This window comes from Coffea arabica, chromosome 11c (assembly GCF_036785885.1).
Source record: "Coffea arabica cultivar ET-39 chromosome 11c, Coffea Arabica ET-39 HiFi, whole genome shotgun sequence".
NCBI classification, from domain to species: Eukaryota; Viridiplantae; Streptophyta; class Magnoliopsida; order Gentianales; family Rubiaceae; genus Coffea; species Coffea arabica.
Window position 1 is genome coordinate 26879846 of NC_092330.1, and position 20419 is coordinate 26900264.

The 20419-nt window shown below is 35.6% G+C and overlaps 1 protein-coding gene across 1 annotated transcript; it reads left to right on the forward strand.

Moving 5' to 3' along the window:
- Positions 1–423: 423 nt before the first annotated feature.
- On the forward strand, positions 424–4010 carry LOC140017091 (transcription factor bHLH18-like). The gene is made up of 4 exons (XM_072071460.1): positions 424–585; positions 866–1447; positions 2364–2735; positions 3694–4010. The coding sequence occupies exons 1-4, from the start codon at positions 547–549 to the stop codon at positions 3778–3780; spliced, it is 1080 nt and encodes a 359-aa protein (XP_071927561.1). The 5' UTR covers positions 424–546; the 3' UTR covers positions 3781–4010.
- Positions 4011–20419: the final 16409 nt, after the last annotated feature.

The following is a 20419-nucleotide window of genomic DNA, read 5'->3' on the forward strand; positions in this document are numbered from 1 at the left end:
AGGCGGCCTCGTGTGTAGAACAATTGATTACAAACTCAAATTATTGTTCTTTTCTTTTTTTTTCGAAACATAGTATCCCAAATTAACCCCACAAAGAGATGAAGACAAGAGGTTTGATTGATTCTTTAATTTTCTATTGCATTTTACCCAACTGCATGCCTCGTGAATCAGTGAGAAAACCTATAAAAATCATGTGAAGAATGATAACTGCCCTCCTTTCTTGACCTTCTGCACTCTACAGAGATCCCAAGTTTTTGTATCTTAGACGGCCTTAGGTTTATTTTGAAGGGCAGATATCAATCTCCAGAAATTCATGTTCCAGAATTTTGATACAGAAAAGTCTAATTATTGTGTTGGACAATGCTCCAACTTTATATAAAGGGACAAACAATTATTCTATCTCATACAAGGGAGGCTTTCCAATCCTTCGCAGATGTAAGTTCTTCTTTCTTCTTCTTCTTTTATGTTTCTTCTTTAGGTATGAACATTTTCCATGTTTTCTACGAATGGCCCTTCTGCAGAAATTTCAGCCAGACTTGATATTATATGGAGGATACAGCTGAGGCTTCATGGTTCTCTGAACTGGTAATAAGAACAATCATTTCTTATCATGAAGATAGATCTTTACCATGATGTGATAATCCTGTTCTTAAGCTGTCAACAGAACTAGGCATACGATTTCTTAAATCTATAGTTCCATCAAATCTAACGCTATCCAAGGAGCAAGTATATGGTTTTTTTTTTTTTTTTTTGTGAAAATATTATTTTTTATATATAAACGGGCTAGGAAAAAACATATTCCCATCATATTCTGGTTTTAAGGAGATAAAGACTGCTGAAGTATAGTACTATTTATGTGCTGCAGGAGGGAATGGAGGATCCATTTGTCAGCGACCAATATGATATCACAGATTTCTTCGATGAAGAATTGTCTGCTGCACTCGGAGAAGAACAGTACTTCCCTAGCTCTTTATCTCCACAATGCAACTCACTTTCCTCTGGGCAGATTCCAAGAAACAATTCCACTACCAGCTTGTGTGGATCTTCTACTATGGAACCTCCCCAAAATGTGGTCGAAAGACCATCTAAACACCACAAGGCAAACAATTATCTTAACAACTCGTCGACTCTTCAAGCCACCAATTCATGCCATGAGCAAGTAATTTGCACTTTTGGGAACTCAAACGTAGTCCCAGAAAGGAACCGTCAACAGTCGATCATGGGAACAAACACAGGCGATGATTTAGTATCTGAAGCGTTGATTTCCAGGGCTTCATTTACGAGTCTTGAAGAAGCAGTGAAAGGGGTACATACAACGAAGAAGACTAGTGGTCGTACGAGACCACCTTCCCAAACTTATGACCATATAATTGCCGAGAGAAAGCGCCGTGAGCAGCTAAGCCAACAATTTGTAGCTCTTTCAGCAATAGTTCCCGGCCTGAAGAAAGTAAACTGATCATATTTCTCAATGGATCTAGGGCCTTTCCAGATGAGGTTCCATCCCGCTATTGTAAACTGGCACAATTTCGGTATAAACTTATATATTTTTGGTGTAACCATGAGTTTTGCACCAATTCAATTATAATTCATGTTTACACTAAAATTGTATCAGTTTATGCCAAAATTCTATAGTTTACATAACTGGAAAGAATTGGGACTGAAAAGGCCCCATTTCCTTTCTCAACATTAGCTTCATTATATTCTTCATTTTCTTTATTTTTGTGTTATTTGCAAATATGTTTGGGCTTTATTGTTTAAAATGATAACTTATCCATTGGATTAAACATTTATGCACACTGTTGGCAATGGATGCATGGAAATTAATTTTTTAATTTAAAATTTAAATTTTCTATATGTAACTTGCATCTAATTATGTTTATATAGATATTGTCGGTATATAGAAGATTAATTTTTATTTATTTATTTTCCAATTATTTGGGATACGGAGAAACTTGGAACATGATATATGTTACGAAGAAAATTCACTAAGTCCTTGGGTTTTGCAATCCATTCCAAAAGTTTTTCAACAAAAAGTTAATTGAGTCCCATTTGCTTTCCAACTTTGACTAACTAACTAGAGAAAATTTTACAAAATTTCCAATTACTTTGTTGATTCTTGTCAAATTCAAACAGTTTATTGAAAGTGAACACATAAAGGACTAAATTTGTATCAGAAAAAGCAACATAAATTTGATAGGTCCATCTTAAATGAGAGGGGATGAAAATGGTAGTTGTTTCTTTGAGAAACTAGCATCGGAAGAACAGGAAACTGGGATTTTAGATCACACATTTCATGACTAATTGTTTAGGCATCAACGTCTTGGCTGGAAAAATAAACAGGGATCATTTTGTTTTGGTTGCAGATGGATAAAACTTCAGTTCTTGGTGATACAATCAAGTACTTGAAACATCTTCAGCAGCGAGAAAAGGAGCTCGAGGAGCAAGCTACGAAGCAGACCATGGAATCTTTGGTACTTGTCAAGAAATCTCAGCTCTTGCTTGAAGACGAGGGCGAGTCCTCAGATGAGCAGGAGGGTTGCTGCAATGAGCAACCGCTTCCTGAAATTGAGGCTAAAATGTGTGATAAGCATGTTCTTTTGAGAATACTGTGTGAGAAGCATAGAGGAGTATTAGTTAAAATACTTTCAGAGATGGATAAACTCAATCTGGATGTTATCAACACAAATGTTGCACCATTTGGAAGTTTGGCTCTAGATATTACCATTATTACTGAGGTGAGTACCATGAAAACGCAATTACCTTGGTAGTTCTATTTTTCAGGGGAAAACTATACTAATCTCATAGCAAGTTTTTTTTTTCTTTTTTAATATAATGAATTATTCTCATGTCAAGGTTTTGAAGGTGCGAATATTTAGAGTCTCAAATGGACTAGTATACTCTAATGCGTGCAAAATCAAACTTTATTTTTTGGTACTTCTAAGTTGCAGCTGAAGGAAAAAAGTTAAACATGCCTTGCATGAATTTGCTGTAGTGCTTTCCAGTCATAACATGAAACTCAACTATAGTTCGTGTAGGGCTTTTTTTTTTTTGGCCTCAAATTGGTCGTAAAATTGACGAAATGATAAAAGTTCATTTGACAATTTGGAATCCAAATAGTTCTAAAAACTTATGGTAAAAAATAGCTTAGTAACTATGTGAGGTTTTTGTGTGCTATTTTCAAATGATATTCGCACATGTAGGATTAGTGATCAAGGGCCTGAACAGGAGTTAATATATTGTTAGAGATGAAAGTCACTTTTTCACCGCCTCATATGCATGAACCGGAATGATATTTTGAACTTTTCATAAACGTCAACTTACTACTCCCTAGAGAATGTGGCATGTTAGCCAAAGACCATCAGTTATTTGGATTAATAATCATAGTTTGGACCAAGAGACTCCCTAGAAAATGTGGCATGTTAAGAGAGTTCTCAAGTATTAATTTTTTCGAAGAAATATAGTTAATTTGGGCAAGTTTATAATATAAAGATGCAATGAATATAAGCATACGTATATAAATTAAGTATGATTCAGGCATATTAACGACTGTCTTACAGAAGCAGTTAAAACACTTCAATAATCATTAACTCTTATGTTGATTAAGTCTTTGCTATCATGCCAATGTCTTAACAACTTGTCTATTTATTTATTTTTGTTGTATGTTTAACACCTGCATCAATCTTTTGCATGCAGATGAAGAGAGAATTCAACCTGTCGATGAAAGAACTCGTGAATAGCCTTGCATCAGGTTTAAGGCGAGCAACACTTCAGAAAGCTTGAATGCAAATTAATAAAACCAGTGATGTTGCTGTAAATGACTGGACAACATTTACCAAATAAATATGATAGATCATAATAATAAATATTAGTGGAGGTCATGACCTGATATGGCAGTTAAGGGATCAATTTGTTAAAGGGACTCGTTTGTGTCTCTCGCGGACCTCGTGCTGTTTTTTTAGTTTTTATTTACCATGTAGCATTTGCCTCTCAATAAAGAAATGTTTTAGTCACCTATATTAATGTATGTATTTCTTTGGTCACCTTCCTTGATCCTATTTCAATTTTGTTTCCAACCTAACCGCGTTGGACATGGGATTTTCTTACACCAGATATAGGATAAAACAGGTTAGGGTGCGTTTGGTACCCATAGAATTGGGGTTTAGGATTGGAATTGGAACCCCAATTCTAATTCTTGTGTTTGCATACTGCCTTTTCCATAGAATTAGCAATGAATTCTAATTCCAAGAGGTTCCAATTCCACAATCTCAATTCTTTATCGGACCAAAAGAATTCTAATTCCAATTCCATGATTAAACTCCTAGATTGGGTTGACACGCAAGTTTTATACGAGTAAAAACCCAAAAACAGGTCAACTATAAAATTGATGTAAAAAACACAAACCTCTCTCCTTCCCTTCCAATTATCCATCACCATGGATAATATCTCATTTTTATTAAATAATATTTCGCTTGTATCATAAATGCATTTTCAATCCACCTTTTTTATATTTTTAATTATCTTTTTATCTCACATATATCATATCACAAAAGTATTATAGTAATTATTTTCAAATAATATTTTAAATAATACGCTATCCAAACAAACCCTAAAGCTCTGTTGGAGCATTCTTCGTAGCTGCCGCCTTCTCCAATTACGCCGCCTCTATCTATAACTTTTGCTGCCGCCTTCACCCCTCCATGCTCCACTCCTTGCCCTTTGCGGAACATGGGTTGAAATTATGGGGTTCCAATTAGTTTCTATCAGTCTCTTCCTTCCCCTCTTTGTGTTGACTTGTGCCTCCACCTCCGCCGGTGCTGTGTTGCCTACCTTTGTCATCACCGTGCATTCTTTCATCCTTACTCTCTCGGATCGCTAATTCCTTTCTCCCTACTATTCCAGATTTTCCAGATAGATATAAAGCTTATGAGGGTAACATCAAATTTTAATTTTTGCCAATTAAATATTAGAATAAATCTTATATACACTGACAGTATATACACTATCACCTTTTGATTCATGGTATGTGTGCAAAAGTTGAATTTCAAATTCAAATTTTACATTGTTGTCATTCATTTAATACTGACAGTGTAGGAAAGATTAATCCTAAACATTATTGTCGCGCCCCATTTTTTGAATAAATAAATAAATTGTTTAAAAAATGTATTTTTTTTGATGCAATTTGTGATTGGAAAATGAATTGTGATTTAAAAGAAAAATGGGTCTAAATGGGGGTTTGAGAATGCGACGATTTGACCCAAAATTATAGTTTAAAAAGGGTTTTTGAAATAAAAAAAATCGGAGTCGCCACTTGGTAATGAGTTAAGGTGTACCAAGTCACCCAAAAAAATGTATTTTTAAAGAAAAAATATGAAAAAGTAATAAGAAACCCCTTTTAAACGACTCCTAGTCCACGTAAATCAAAGAAAAAGGTTCGGGAGTCACATTTGACAAAGGGGAAGGCAAGGATAAAATCCAAGGCACCCCTTTGACCTAGCCAAGGCTAGTTGCAGGATTTAATCAAAAATTTTCTTGTTTTAACCAAAGAATTTATTACATTTGGATGCACTACATGAATGCAAACCCTAGACCTAGGGGTATTGGGGGAAATTTCTCTTCAAAGGTTGAGTGGTGCCAATCACATTAATTGTGAAGCCCAATAACGATCCTTTGAAGAAATCACGAATAATGCGAGTGGGATGCAAATGGATGGAATGCATGTATGCAATGTGAGGACATGAGTTTGAAAAAGTAATAAAAGACAATAAATATGTAAATGAAAATGTGCACGTGAGTGGGCAAGGTACGGTATGTGAAATGATAATATGAAGTGCATGTGTGCAAGTGATGATAAAAGTATTCGTGTGCAAGTGAAGAAACATAAAGGTGCACGTGTGCAAAATGGGAGGAAAAATGAAAGTGTGATGAGGGTATAAAATGGTAGAGTGGATTTAAAAATGCATGAGCCTAGGGAATTCATGCATATTGGGTACGGGGAGACCTAAATCGTGACTCAATTTGCCCTTTTATAGAAGGAATACAAGCGTGCTAAGGCTTAGAAAAAGCCACACTCGTCTATATCCTATATTTAAGGGGACTCTCAAGCAAATGAACCCTATAACTAGCATGAAATGCAAAAATCCTAAAATGGAGGGAAAAGGGGTTCGAGGGGCATGCAAAATGATAAAACTAAAAAGAATGCATGACATGTAATGAACATGCAAACATGTACTAACGAGGGGAAATCCCTAAGGGTCTAGCGTTGGACTAGCCCATTCTATGAATTCCGACTAGCGTTGGACTAGCGGAAACGTACATTCATCCATCACATTCATTCATGGCTATGGAAAGCGAGTAGACATGTCAAACACTCATAAACACATAGCACATAACATTTAGCATGCTCGACTAGATGCAAGGCCCTAACAAAGCAAATTAACACGTAGCAACTAAACATGCAAGACACATAAGACAATTAAAGCCCTAACTATTACATTTGCTAGCTAGGCACATGACTTCAATAGGTCTTCATTGAATGCTCCTCCAAGCCCTATCTATTACATTAGGGAGACCCTACTACAATCTAAAAGGGGGAAAAGGAATAAAATAATTAAATCCCTAACTATTACAAGCCAAGAGGTGTACACATACCCCATAAAGAATAACTTAAATAAAAAGCAAAAGTAAATGACATAAATAAAAGAAATTAAAGAAAGGCTAGGAAAGCAAAGTAGACATATATTTCTCACGTAGCACGTTGGTTCACATAGGAGAGACACAAAAAGGGATAAAAGAAATTATACCGCCCCCTTTGAATGATGTCCAAATGAAAGAAAAACGGCTTCAAAACAATAAAAATGTCACGGTACCTCAAATAGTAAAGTATAACAAAGCCACCAAATCTCTCCTAATTGCAATTTAAATGAAATCAAACAATACATAGTTTCCAATAAAGGGATCCACCAAGGACTCAAATGCAAGCATTAATCAACCATTCAAAACCAATTGAAACATTTTAGAAACTTTGAAAGTCCAAGAGCAAGAAAAAGGCCAAAGCCAATTTATTTCAGAAAATTCAAGAAGATAGGCGAACACAAGCTCATTTGGACACAAAGTTCTTAAACTCTTGCATTAAGTACCACCTAAACAAATGAAAGCAAACAAACAATCGAGTGGAAAAATTGAGGTTGCCAAGGACCAAATTGCGAACATTAACCAAGCATTCAAGCCTAATTAAACATTTTTAGGAACTTCAAGGGTCTAAGAGCAAAGAAAAAGGCAAGTAATGGCTCAAATGCAAATACTTTAGGACTCAATTGCAAGAGATTGGAATGTAATTGGGCCATAATGCAACAAAGGAAGACTTGGGGGGTTGGAATGTAATTTTTCTGAAAATTTTCCATGCATGATCATGCAACCTACGTAGGAAAACAATTTCTGCAGCAGAAACCTTCTACAAACAACATGAATGTGCGCTGCATTTTACTTCCAAACTTGGATTTCATATTTCAAAAGCACCAAATTTGATCAAGACCTTTCAACCAAACACCCAAAACTAGTCTAAGCCTCATGACATACAAATTCAAGATTCAAACAACCCAAAATATAGCAGGAAACTGATGCAAAATTCTAAAAAAAAACATGCATTCAGCAGATTCTAGCCACGGCATTTCTTTTCATTTTTATCATGCAAACCAGATTTTGATTCAAAACTCACAGCTTTGGTCAGATATTTTCCAGCCCAACATCACAATTCTAAATTAAGCAACAAACTTCCTAGTGATCACAATCCAAATGGCTAGAAAACTAGGGAAGATGTAATACAAAATTCTGGAAAAGAATGCAGAAAAAGAAGAACAAAAACTCTCTTATCATTTCATCAACATAGGCTGAATACCAGAATTTTGGCTCGGGCATGCATGTGGTGTATGAACTGAGCAACAAACCACATCATTACCATTATCCAAGCAGGCAGAAAACTTAGAAAAATCCCATGCAAAATTCTGGGCAAGTATGCAAATATTTGATGTTCAAAAACTGTTGCAACTGAAAGAGAGGTCTGCTGCATTTTCGTTTACAAACTTGCTGCAACTTTCTGCTATAACATGCAGACTCTCGGCAAACAAAGAAATCACATAACAGCCTTGAAACAAATCCCATCAAACCATTACTCAACACCTCTGAACAAAACATGAACACTTGAAACTAATCAAATGGAACCCAAGTAAACATTCCAGCTCTTCAAAGCATCGACTCGAACAGACAAAAGAACATCAAGTGTGTAGTCCATTCTCCTTCCCCATCTCAAACAATCAGCCTTTCTTTATTCCCTGGTTTTTAGTGTAAGTGTGCAAGTTCCACACAACTAAAATCTGATTTAGGCATCAAGCCTTAATCACATAATTTCAATCATCCGGGCGTGTAAAATTTTGGCAAGAACTTTCAGCAATTTTCTGGGTTCTTTATCAAACGTATAACAGTGCAAACCAAATTCCAATCAAAACTCGCAACTTGTTTTTTTCTAACACTAGAACCGGACATCCAACAAACAACAAGGACAGGGAAAGCAGCGACCAATCAAGACATTAGAACAACAAAAGAAAAGAAACATAATCTGTCATGGCTCTTTTGCTGTATTTTCCCTTTTTGCCCACAAAGAATGCATAAGACGGACTCTTTTGGTTCAAGATTGCTACTTTAGGGCAGTCAATCAAGCAAGTAACAAGCATGAGAAACTTCACTGATGTATGGACAGGGAAGGCTAAAGAAAGGCTACCTTTACTCCTTCGGATTGCAGAACAGCGCCTGAATGGCGGCGCGATAAGCTTCAGCGAGGGCCAAATGAAACTGGAAAAATGTTTCACCTTTTCCTGCGGCTGTCTTCTCAATTTTGTGCGACATCTCCCTTGCTTATTCTTTTTCTGGTTTTTTCTCTGCTCAGCCGCAACTCTCCCTTTCTATCTCAAAACCTCGCAGTCATCCCCCTCAGCCGTCATGGCTTTTCTGTTTTTCTTTCTTTTGCTCTTGATCCCTAACTCAAGCTCACGGCTTTCCTAGCCTTTCTTCCTTACGCGTAGATTTCTGACTTTCTAATCCCTTGTTTCTGCCATTCCTTTTCCTTTCTAGCCGACCCACCCTCAATTGCCTACCTCTTTCTCGTTGTTTTTCTCTTGGTCCAAAGCTTCTCCCTTTCTACGCTACTCTGTCCTGGTTTTTTAAGCCGTCATTTTCATCTCTCTCTTCCCCAAAAACTCTCCCCCCTCCCTTCCTTTTGCGGCTACTGTTTTTGCTTCCTTTTATATGGAGCTCAAGGCTCCTAAACCCTCACCCCAATGGTGAGGATGAAGGGTCTGTGCTTCCTTCACATCCAGCCATCCAACGGGGCCTCTGTCATTGTGCTTTGCACGCTGCAAAAAATTGCAGCGTGCATGCCGCGACAATTTTTTTTTAATAATAACTAAAATAAAATAAAAAACAAAGAAAACTATTTAACTTAATACAAAAATGTAAAAATGATATTAAATAAAGAAAAACACTAATTTTAAAAACATCAGACAAAAATAAACAAACTAGAAATAATAAACAATCAAAGTTGCGATTTTTCCATTTTTCTTCTTTTTTTTCATTTTTGTCATTTTTCACTTTTCTTTTTTTCAAAATAACTTAATAAAAATAAAATGCCAAAGGTTGAATTTAAAAGAAATAAACGTATTTTGTGAGCAATTTTTCTTTTCTTCTTTTTTTTCCTTTTTTCCGTTTTTTTTTTCATTTTGCATCATTTTCCATTTTTCCCTTTTTTCAAAATAAATTAACAAAAATAAACAAAATGCCAAAAGATTGAATTTAAGAGAAATGAACGTATTTGTTGAACCATTTTTCTCTTTTTCCTCACAAATTTTACGTTAAAACTTAAAACTAAAACTAAAGCTAAAACGTGAACCAAATTAATATGACAAATAAAACTAAAAATAATTAGCAAATAAAAGACAAATAAAAAGGTAAAATGAATAAAAATAAAATAACAACTAAAATGCAGACAATCTAAAACAAAACATGAATTAGATGCCACATACAAATTATTTAAAATTTGGTGTCTACAATTATTTTTTTGGATTTTTTTTATATAATTTGTGGTAACATCAAAACCAGTTGGTTTCGGTTTCCATTTTCTTGTTTGTTTGAGTTTTAGTTAATTAGTCAAAGTTTGGCTTGGAACCTTTTCAGAATAATGCTTGAATGTGTAGGATTTGTGAATACTTAAATACCCGAATTGAAGTCGCATTTTTCTGGTACCCGCGTATACTGCATTAAACTCGCAGAATTGAATGCGTGAGTCTTGAAAACGCGACCTCAGGGTCGCATGTTCAAGGAGCATTTTCAATTTCTACAGTTTTTTTGCAAAATTTTGCAACTTTCCAAAAATTACACATGCTACCTTAATTAGTCAAAATGCATCCTAGATCATTCTTTTATCGAAATTATCAATGTACGCACGTGTAAAATGATTAAAAACATGCATTTTACCCCTTTTTAACGAATCAAAAACAATATTTGCTCAAATCGAGAGGTTGAGTTCCTTGATCAAACTTCATCTTTTTCACCTCAAATGATCATCTTTGCTTCTATTTTAAATTCCTACAAAACAAAAACAATAAATAACTTAAATATATATTTTAAACATAGAATCACACCAAATTAATATATATAACGATAACATTGGGTTGCTTCCTATTGCGACCCATTTTTAAATGAAAAATAAATGAATTTTATAAAAATGAATGATTTTTTATTTATTTTGAGTAAAAAGAATTTTTTGATTTTTAGAAAATGAATAAAGAAAAATGGGTCTAAATGGGACTTAAAAGTACGACGGTTTTGACCCAAAAATAATAGTTTAAAAAGGGTTTTAATGAAAAAATAGGAGTCACTATTTGGTATTGAGTTAAGGTGTACCAAGTCACCTAAAATGAATTTTTAAATAAAAAGTAGAAAAACCCTTTTTAAACGACTCCAAATCTTCGAAAATCAGAGAAAAGTATTCCGGAGTCACATTTGAAGAAAGGAAAGGCAAGAATAAAATCCAAGACACCCTTTCAACCTAGCCTCGAGCTAGTTGCGTGATTTAGTCAAAAGTTTTCTTAGTTTAACCTAAAATTTATCACATTTGGAAGTTACTACATGAATTCAAACCCTAGACCTAATGTATCGGGGTCAACATGTCTCTTCGAATTTTAATTGGTGCAAATCGCATCAATTACAATGCCCAAAAGTAATTATTTGAAGAGATCATGAATTTGCAAAGTATGAGACTAGGAGAAAAATAAAAGAAAATAATAATTGTACAAATATACGTGACCTAGAGGAATGCATCATAACGGGTGCGTGGAACTAAAATTCGTAACTAAATTTTCCTTTTTTATAGAGGGAATACGAGCGTGCTAAGGCTATAAAAGCCACACTCATCCATATCCCATATTCGAGGGGTTTCTCTTCTATCTAAGCATGCAAATGTACTAATCTAGTTCTAATTCTTAAATGAAGTGCAAGTCTAATGTTATGTATCGCATATGGGGACAAGGGTATATATATAGGGGAAATATGGGGTAAGCGATATACATATAGGGGAATATTATGCAAAATGATAAAACCCTAAAAAATAAAAAATATGCATGAAAATGTAGTGATTTGTCACACACAAACATGATCTAACGTTTGGATGGTCCCTAAGGATCTAGCGTTGGACTAGCTCATGTCTATACATTCTTACTAGCATTGGACTAGTAAGAAATCAGAAAAAAGAGGCCACAACTAGTGTTGGACTAGTGTGGGGTCGAAAAAGGAGCCACAACTAGCGTTGGACTAGTGTGGTGACGTCACACATTGATTATAACTAAACTAATCATATAAACATAATAAAGCAAGTAAACACATAACACATAATCATGATATCTAGATGCAAGATCTTAAGAAAGCGAGTAACACGTAACACACAAGCATGCAAAACTCATAAAACGAATAAAAGCAAATAGGGACCTAACTATTACATTAGGGGGGGCCTACTACAATCTAAGGGGAAAAATGAAATAAAACAAAATAATAACCTAACTATTACAACTTGGCATTTAAATGCCCCTTAAATAATCAAAGATTAAGTGAAAATAAATATACTAAATAAAAACAAATAATGTGCCTAAATAAATAGATAAATAAAAATATTCAAAAAGCATGTAATATCACACATAAGATCACATAAGAGCACATAGGGTCAAATAAAATCAAAATAAAGGAGTAGAGTGTACCTCCCTTGAATTGGTGACCTAGTGAAACGAAATTACTTATTTACCCTCCAAAACAATAAAATGGTCAAGGCATCACTTTAATTAACAAATAATCACATGAAATGGAAATAAAATACGAATTTGAATCAATTAAAGTGTTCAAATAAAAATAAGCAACCATATTTAACAAATTAAAACAAACAAGGACCCAATTGAAAGAATTAAAGAAGTTTTAGGGTCAAATCATTATTATTACAAATGTTAGGGGGTCTAAATTAAAACAAATTATAATTAATGGCTTAAGATGAAACCTACGAAAACCAAATGCTAAAATTCACAATGAATGAAGACCCATTTGCTATGATTAAACAACAAAATTATCCAAAATTCCATTAAAAATCCACATCAAAACTATAAATTTATCAAAAGTTATTAAACCTTCAAATTCATCCCAAAACTCATGAATAATATATCCAAAATCACATTAAATCATATCAAAGAAAAATAATGCTTTGAATGGACAAAATTGATTAAACTTTCCAATTTTTTGGGCCATAGTAGAATAAGAGGAAACTTGAAGGGTTAGAATGCAATTTTCTGAAATTCCCATGCAAGCTTACGAGGAGCATTTTCTTCTTCACTACTGGTTTTTGGGTTTCTGCAACTGGGTTCTCAAATGCAACAAACTACCAAGTACTCTTCCTACTTTTCAACATAAAACTCTTATATTTAAACACGAAAATTCAGAGGAAAAGAGCATGCAAAATCTGAAAAATTTCTGCAACTTCCTCGGTTTCTTATCAAAGAAAATCAGCACTATCCATTTTTGTTATGAGCAAGTAATTTATGCACCAAATCCAATCATTCTAATGAGGTTGAGGACCGAATCTAGACCACAAACCAAAGGCATGCATCTTCAACTTGAATCAAAATAAGCCCCAACAGTTTGAGTTGGTCAGACCCGAAAGCATAACAAAATACAAGGACAGAAAAATAAGGAAAACATCAAAAACCCAAGTTACTTCCAAGTTTCTGGTTAACAATTTTTGCGACCAAACTCACCCCATTACCAAACACCGGACTTAGAGTAAGAGAAAAAATAGTAGGGATATACAAATATAGAACAAGATGACTGAAAAGGATCACAAACTTCAATTGAAGCAAGCTGAAGTTTCAAAAATGCAAATTGGCATGGCAGCAATAGACTTACCATATTGCAGTCTGATGCTACATCGCAAATCAACACTTCAACTTGCGGCCAACGTGTTCATGGCATCCCAGTCAAATAGCAAGCAAACCAAGAAAAATTCAAGCTAAACAAAAACTTCAGCCACACAAAAGGAATCAAAATGAACGAAACATGCAATTCTTCTTCGCTGGCTTCTTCTACAGTTTTGCGGGTTTAATAATCGAATGTGACAATCTTAACAAGAAACCAATCTCAAATGCTTGTCAAACTCCCTAAACCTATCACCAAGATGTAATACTAAACACCCAAAAGGAAAAATCTGAACAAAGGAGAAACTTGCAAGACCCCAGATTCGTTCATTGGTTTCAAGTTTCTGGGTTTTCATGTCAAAATCAAACAAGCACCATACTTTCTGTTAGGACTGACCCAGGAAATAGACAAACTCAAGTTAGAACAAAGTAGACGGTATAACCGACCATATAAAGATTAGGCGGTAAAACCGACCATATAAAGATTAGGCGGTAAAACCGACCATATAAAGATTAGGCGGTAAAACCGACCATATAAAGACGGATAACAAAGCAAATAAAAGACACAGAAGATTTACGTGGTTCGGTCAAATTGACCTACTTCCACGGGCGGAGGAGGAGCAATATTTCTACTATGAAGAAGAAATACAAAAGCCGTAGGAAAGTGGTTCCTAGGCCAAAAGGCACTTATAAAAGGTTTAGAAAATATTCCTAAACACAAAACAAGAGAGCCTAAAATATTTGACTAAATGGGCTAGATGACACAAGAAGCTAATAGCCCATATAACTCTCTTGAGTGGTGCATATCAAACGTTCAATGGCCTCTTCTATTTATAGGGATCAAGAGGGAAGCCTTCCGTTTCTGATCTTCGATGTGGGACGCAAAATTCTGCCATCCAAGGTCAAGAATTGCGGCTGCGGCTTGACAAATCAACAAATCTCCACCTTGGCATAATTTTAGTTCCACCATCGACAATAGTAAAATTACTCCATCTTCTCCACATAAGCCTCAATGGGCGTAAATCACCAACAATGAACACCAACCAAATCCAAGCACTGCTTGAATTTGTAAACTAGAAGAGGTTTCGTAAACATGTCAGTTGGATTGTCCTTGGTATTGATTTTCTGAACAAGGACCTTTCCTTCAGCAATGATATCCCGAATGAAATGATATTTCACATCAATATGTTTCGTCCTCTCATGATACATCTGATCTTTAGTCAAGTGTATGGTACTTTGACTATCACAGTGAATATCAATAACACCTTGATATAGACTTAACTCGCTAAATAAACTCTTCAACCACAAGGCTTCTTTGATTGCCTCGGTCACGGCATATATTCTGCTTCTGTAGTAGACAAAGCTACGACAGGTTGTAGAGTAGCTTTCCAACTAACAGCACAACCGCCAATGCAAAATACATAGCCTGAAAGCGATCTTCTCCTGTCAAGATCCCCAGCGTAGTCTGAGTCTACAAAACCAACCAAAGTGTTATTATTTCTTCCAAACTCCAAACATGCATTTGAAGTACCTCGCAAGTATTTGAGAATCTACTTCACAGCCTACCAATGTGCTTTACCGAGGTAAGACATATATCTGCTAACAACACTGACTGCTTGTGAGATATCTGGACGAGTACAAACCATTGCATACATAGCACTGCCGACAGCACTGGAATAAGGAACCCGTGCCATATAATCTTCCTCTTCATATGATTTTGGTGATTAAGTAGCAGATAGCTGAAAATGGCAGCAAGAGGAGTAGATACTGGTTTAGCATCTTTCATGCCAAAACGTTCCAAGACTTTCTCAAGGTAATTTTTCTGGGTCAAGAACAACTTTTCTACTCCTCGATCTCGCTTAATATCCATGCCAAAAATTTTCTTAGCTGCTCCCAAATCTCTCATTTCAAATTCACTATTTAATTGCAGTTTCTAAGTGTGAATTTCTAACAAATTCTTGGCAGTAATAAGCATGTCATCAACATATAACAATAAGTAAATGAAAGAACCATCATTTAACTTCCGGAAGTAAACACAACTATCATACATGCTCCTTGAATAACTATGACCCAACATAAAGGAATCAAACCTCTTATACCACTGTCTTGAAAACTGCTTCAATCCATATAAGGATTTCTTCAATAAGCAAACATGGTCTTCCTTACCTTCAATTTCAAATCCCTGGGGTTGTTTCATATAAATTTGTTCTTCAAGTTTGTCATGCAAGAAAACTGTCTTAACATCAAGCTGCTCTAACTCCAAATCATACATGGCAACTAAGGCAAGCAAAACACGAATAGAGCTATGTTTAACAACAGGTGAGAATACATCATTACAATCAACACCTTGCACCTGACTATAGTCCTTTGCAACCAATCGTGCTTTATACCTTGCATCTTCAACCCCTGGAATACCTTCCTTTTTCTTGAAGACCCACTTGCAACTAACAATTTTTTTAGCTGACGGCGGTTTTACAAGAACCCAAGTTTCATTTTGATGAAGAGATTCAATTTCTTCATTCATCGCAATCAACCACTTTGCAGAATCATCACAAGAAACTGCTTCTGAATAGGTGGAAGGCTCACCATCTGCATCAGTTTCTTCTGCAACAGACAACACATATGCAACTAAATTTGCATATCTTTGTGGTGGTCGAATGTCTCTCCTTTGTCTATCTCTGACTATGGAATACTCCTCTTCTTCTGAACTATCTTCAACAGTAGATTCAGATACATCTATTGGCACTTGCTGAATAGAGGATTTAAACTAAGAAGGACCAGAACTGCCAATATCAAGCTCCACCTGCTTCTGTGTACTATCAGTAGTACAAGGACTAGAAGATTCTTTCTTGGAAGATAACATAGACAATTCATCAAAAGTAACATCTCTACTGATTACAAATTTTGGAGATTTGGGATCAGGACACCATAATCTGTATTCTTTCACCCCAAAAGCATACCCAAGAAAAATGCACTTTTTAGCCCTAAACTCCAATTTTCCATCATTCACGTGCATGTATGCTGGACACCCAAAAACTTTTAAATTAGAGTAATCAGCAGGAGTACCTAACCAAACTTCCTCAGGAGTTTTGAAATCAAGAGATGCAGAAGGAGAACGGTTGACAATATAACAAGCCATATTGATCGTCTCTACCCAAAAATCGTTTGTCAACCCTGCATTGGAGATCATACATCTGACTCTCTCCAAAAGCGTTCTGTTCATACGTTCGGTCACACCATTTTGTTGAGGCGTCATCCTGATGGTGTGATGCCGAATAATTCCTTCATTCTTACAAAATTCATTAAATCCTCATTCACAAAATTCCATGCCATTATCTGTTCTCAACCGCTTAACATGTTTTCCTGTTTGTTTTTCAATCAAAACTTTTCATTGCTTGAAAGTTAGGAAAACATCATTTTTATGCTTAAGAAAATAGACTCAAACTTTTCTTGAATAATCATCAATGAAAGTTAATATGTACTTGGCACCACCTTTAGAAGGAGCACGAGAAGGACCCCATAGATCTGAATGAATGTAATCAAGAGTACCTTTTGTCTTGTGAATTGCTGGTGAACTGAAGCTGACTCTTTTCTGCTTCCCAAAAATACAATATTCACAGAATTTCAATGGCCCGGTACTTTGTCCACAAAGGAGTCCTCTTTTGCTCAGTATGCCCAAGCCTTTTTCGCTCATATGCCCCAAACGCATATGCCATAATTTGGTGATGTCTGTATCTGACAAAGATGATGTTGAAACAGCAGCAGCACCTGTTACAGTAGATCCCTGCAAAATATACAAAGTACCAGATCTGTGTGCCTTCATAATAACAAGAGCTCCTCGAGTGATTTTGAGAACTCCATCTCCACCTGAATACCTGCACCCAATAGACTCAAGAGTGCCCAAAGAGATGAGATTTTTCTTCAAATCTGGAACATGTCTAACATTTGTGAGCGTCCTCACAATACCATCGTACATTTTAATCCAGATTGTGCCTTTGCCAACAACTTTACAAACAGCGTTATTGCCCATTAAAACAACTCCACCTTCAGTTGATTCATATGTTGAAAATCAATCCCTATTAGGACACATATGATATGAACAATCCGAATCTAAAATTCACTTATTGTTAGACCTAAAAATATTTTCTGTTGCACAGAAAATGGTTCCATCATTCTCATCAGCTGCTATACTAACTTTAGTGGATTCAGTATTTTTCTCAACAAATTTTCCCTTTTGCTTTTCTTTATTTTTCAATTTAAAGCAATCAGAGATAACATGGCCCTTCCTTTTACAATAATTGCACACCACATTTTTATGTTTGGACTTGGATCTACTTTTATTTTCTGTAATTCTCTTTTCAGATATACCCCGAACAAACAAGCCATCGGCTTGACTCCCACTAGTTTCCCCAATAATATCTCTATCTATCTACTCTTTAGATTTTAGTGCAGATTTAATTTCACGATATGAAATTGTTTCCTTTCCATAAATTATAATATCACGAAAATACTTAAAGGACTGGGGAAGGGAACACAAAAGTAATAGAACCTGATTTTCGTCATCAAATTTTGAATCTATATTCTCCAAATCCATAATAATGGAATCAAATTGGGAGAGTATAGATGTACCTTCAGACATCCGAAACATGTACAAACTCTGCTTCAAATATAGCCGATTCTCGACTGTCTTCTTCATATACAAGGCCTTAAGTTTGTCCCACATGGCCTTTGCTGAAGTCTCGGTGGCTACCTCCCGTAAAACCTCGTCTGAGAGATTTAGGATAATACTGGACCTTGCCTTCTTATCCATTTCAGCAAAATTTGCATCTGTCACATCATCTGACTTTTTGTCGATTCCATGTATTGCTAGATCAACTCCGTCTTAAACAAGAATGGCCTCCATCTTGAGCTGCCACATACCGAAGTTGACATTTCTGTCGAATTTCTTGACAACTGTTATCGTCATTGTTGCCACAAAACCTGTAACCTAAAGTTTGTCTCAAAAACTGACAAAACAAATATGCAAGTCTCGTGAGTGGGCCCCACAGGGTGAGCGGGCCCTACGAGATAAGTGGCCCCACGGGATGAACGAACCCCACAAGGTGAGCAGGCTCCACGGGTAAACGGACCCCACAGGATGGACGGGCCTCACCAAATAAACCTATCTTGCAAAATATAACAACCAGCTCTGATACCAGTTTGTTAGAACTGACCCACAAAATAGACAAACTCAAGTTAGAACAAAGTAGGCGGTATAACCGATCATATAAAGATTAGGCGGTAAAACCGACCATATAAAGATGGATAACAAAGCAAATAAAAGACACAGAAGATTTACGTAGTTCGGTCAAATTGACCTACTTCCACGAGCGGATGAGGAACAATATTTTTACTATGAAAAAGAAATACAAAAGTCGTAGGAAAATGGTTTATAGGCCAAAAGGCACTTATAAAAGGTTTAGGAAATATTTCTAAACACAAAACAAGAGAGGCTAAAATATTTGACTAAATGGGTTAGATGACACAAGAAACTAATAGCCCATATAACTCTTTTGAGCGGTGCACATCAAACGTTCAATGGCCTCTTCTATTTATAGGGATCAAGAAGGAAGTCTTCCGTTTCTGATCTTCGATGTGGGATGCAAAATTCTGCCATCCAAGGTCAAGAATTGCAGCTGCGGCTTGACAAATCAACACTTTCAAGCCAAGACAACAATCAAACTCGAATCTTGTATTTTGCACTCCTAAGAATTCTCAGACCCAAATTACACACACAAACAAGTACCAGAGATGCAACCTTTAGCTCATCAGATTTACATATGTGAGAAACACTATCTGTTCATAGCTTCTCGATTGAATTCTTGGTTAAGATTCACATTAAATGAACAAAAGGGTCGCCACCAAGCTTATCAATAGCACAACAACATCACCAAACAGAACCACAGTCATCGTCATCAAGCATTGGCAACCATAGAAACTTTAAAAAAAAAAAAGAAGATCATGCATAGGGAACCCAAAACTCTATGAAAATTATATTAAACCAAGAGTCCACGATTACTTGATGATGATTCTGTTGGATTCTTAATCCAACGTTGGATTTATATGTGAATAATTATGGGTTGCAAACTATCAAATAAGGTTAAATCCAATTAAAGTGATCAAATATGGTTTGGACTTGATGTATCTAAGAGGATATGGGCCTTTAATGTGTAGAGACTTAAGGACCCATATTTCTATGATGGGCTGAAATAGGGTTCCAAAGGGTAACAGGATGTTACTTATAAATAGGGTTATGGTCCCCAGGTCACACATATAATTCTATTTATCGTATTTCCTAGTACCACAAAATATAGCTCTTCCCTGATATCCCATCGTTAGGAAAGATACCAGAGAGATACTAAAGGGCTCTCTCAACGATCGGCGAATACGTGTTGGCATGAAAGGCCATCCCAATACTCTTGGAGATTTATATATCAGTTTATTGATATGAATTCAGGTACGCTTTCACTATTTTACTGTTAATTTATTTTCTAATAATCGTCATATAGATTTTGAGTTTAATAGGTGATGACTTTCACCAAAGGTTAATATAAATTAATACCCTAACAAGTGGTATTAGAGCTTATATGGTTGATTATTAGGAAATAATTCGAATTTAGTATTTTTTTAAAGACTAATTATATGTGATATTGGTGAAGAATCGGCTATCAAGATACTTGTTGAAACTATGATTAGTTGATACATATTTCGAGAATCAAATTTACTTGTCTTGATTGCTTAATTTGTTTATATCTTGAATCCTATGGCTGTTTCTTCGTTTATGCTGGATTCAACGTCTGAATGACATTAGGGCAATTAAAAGAAAAAAAAACTACGATTTCTTTTAGTTTTGTTTACATGGCCGCTCAGTCCAGACTCATTTTTTT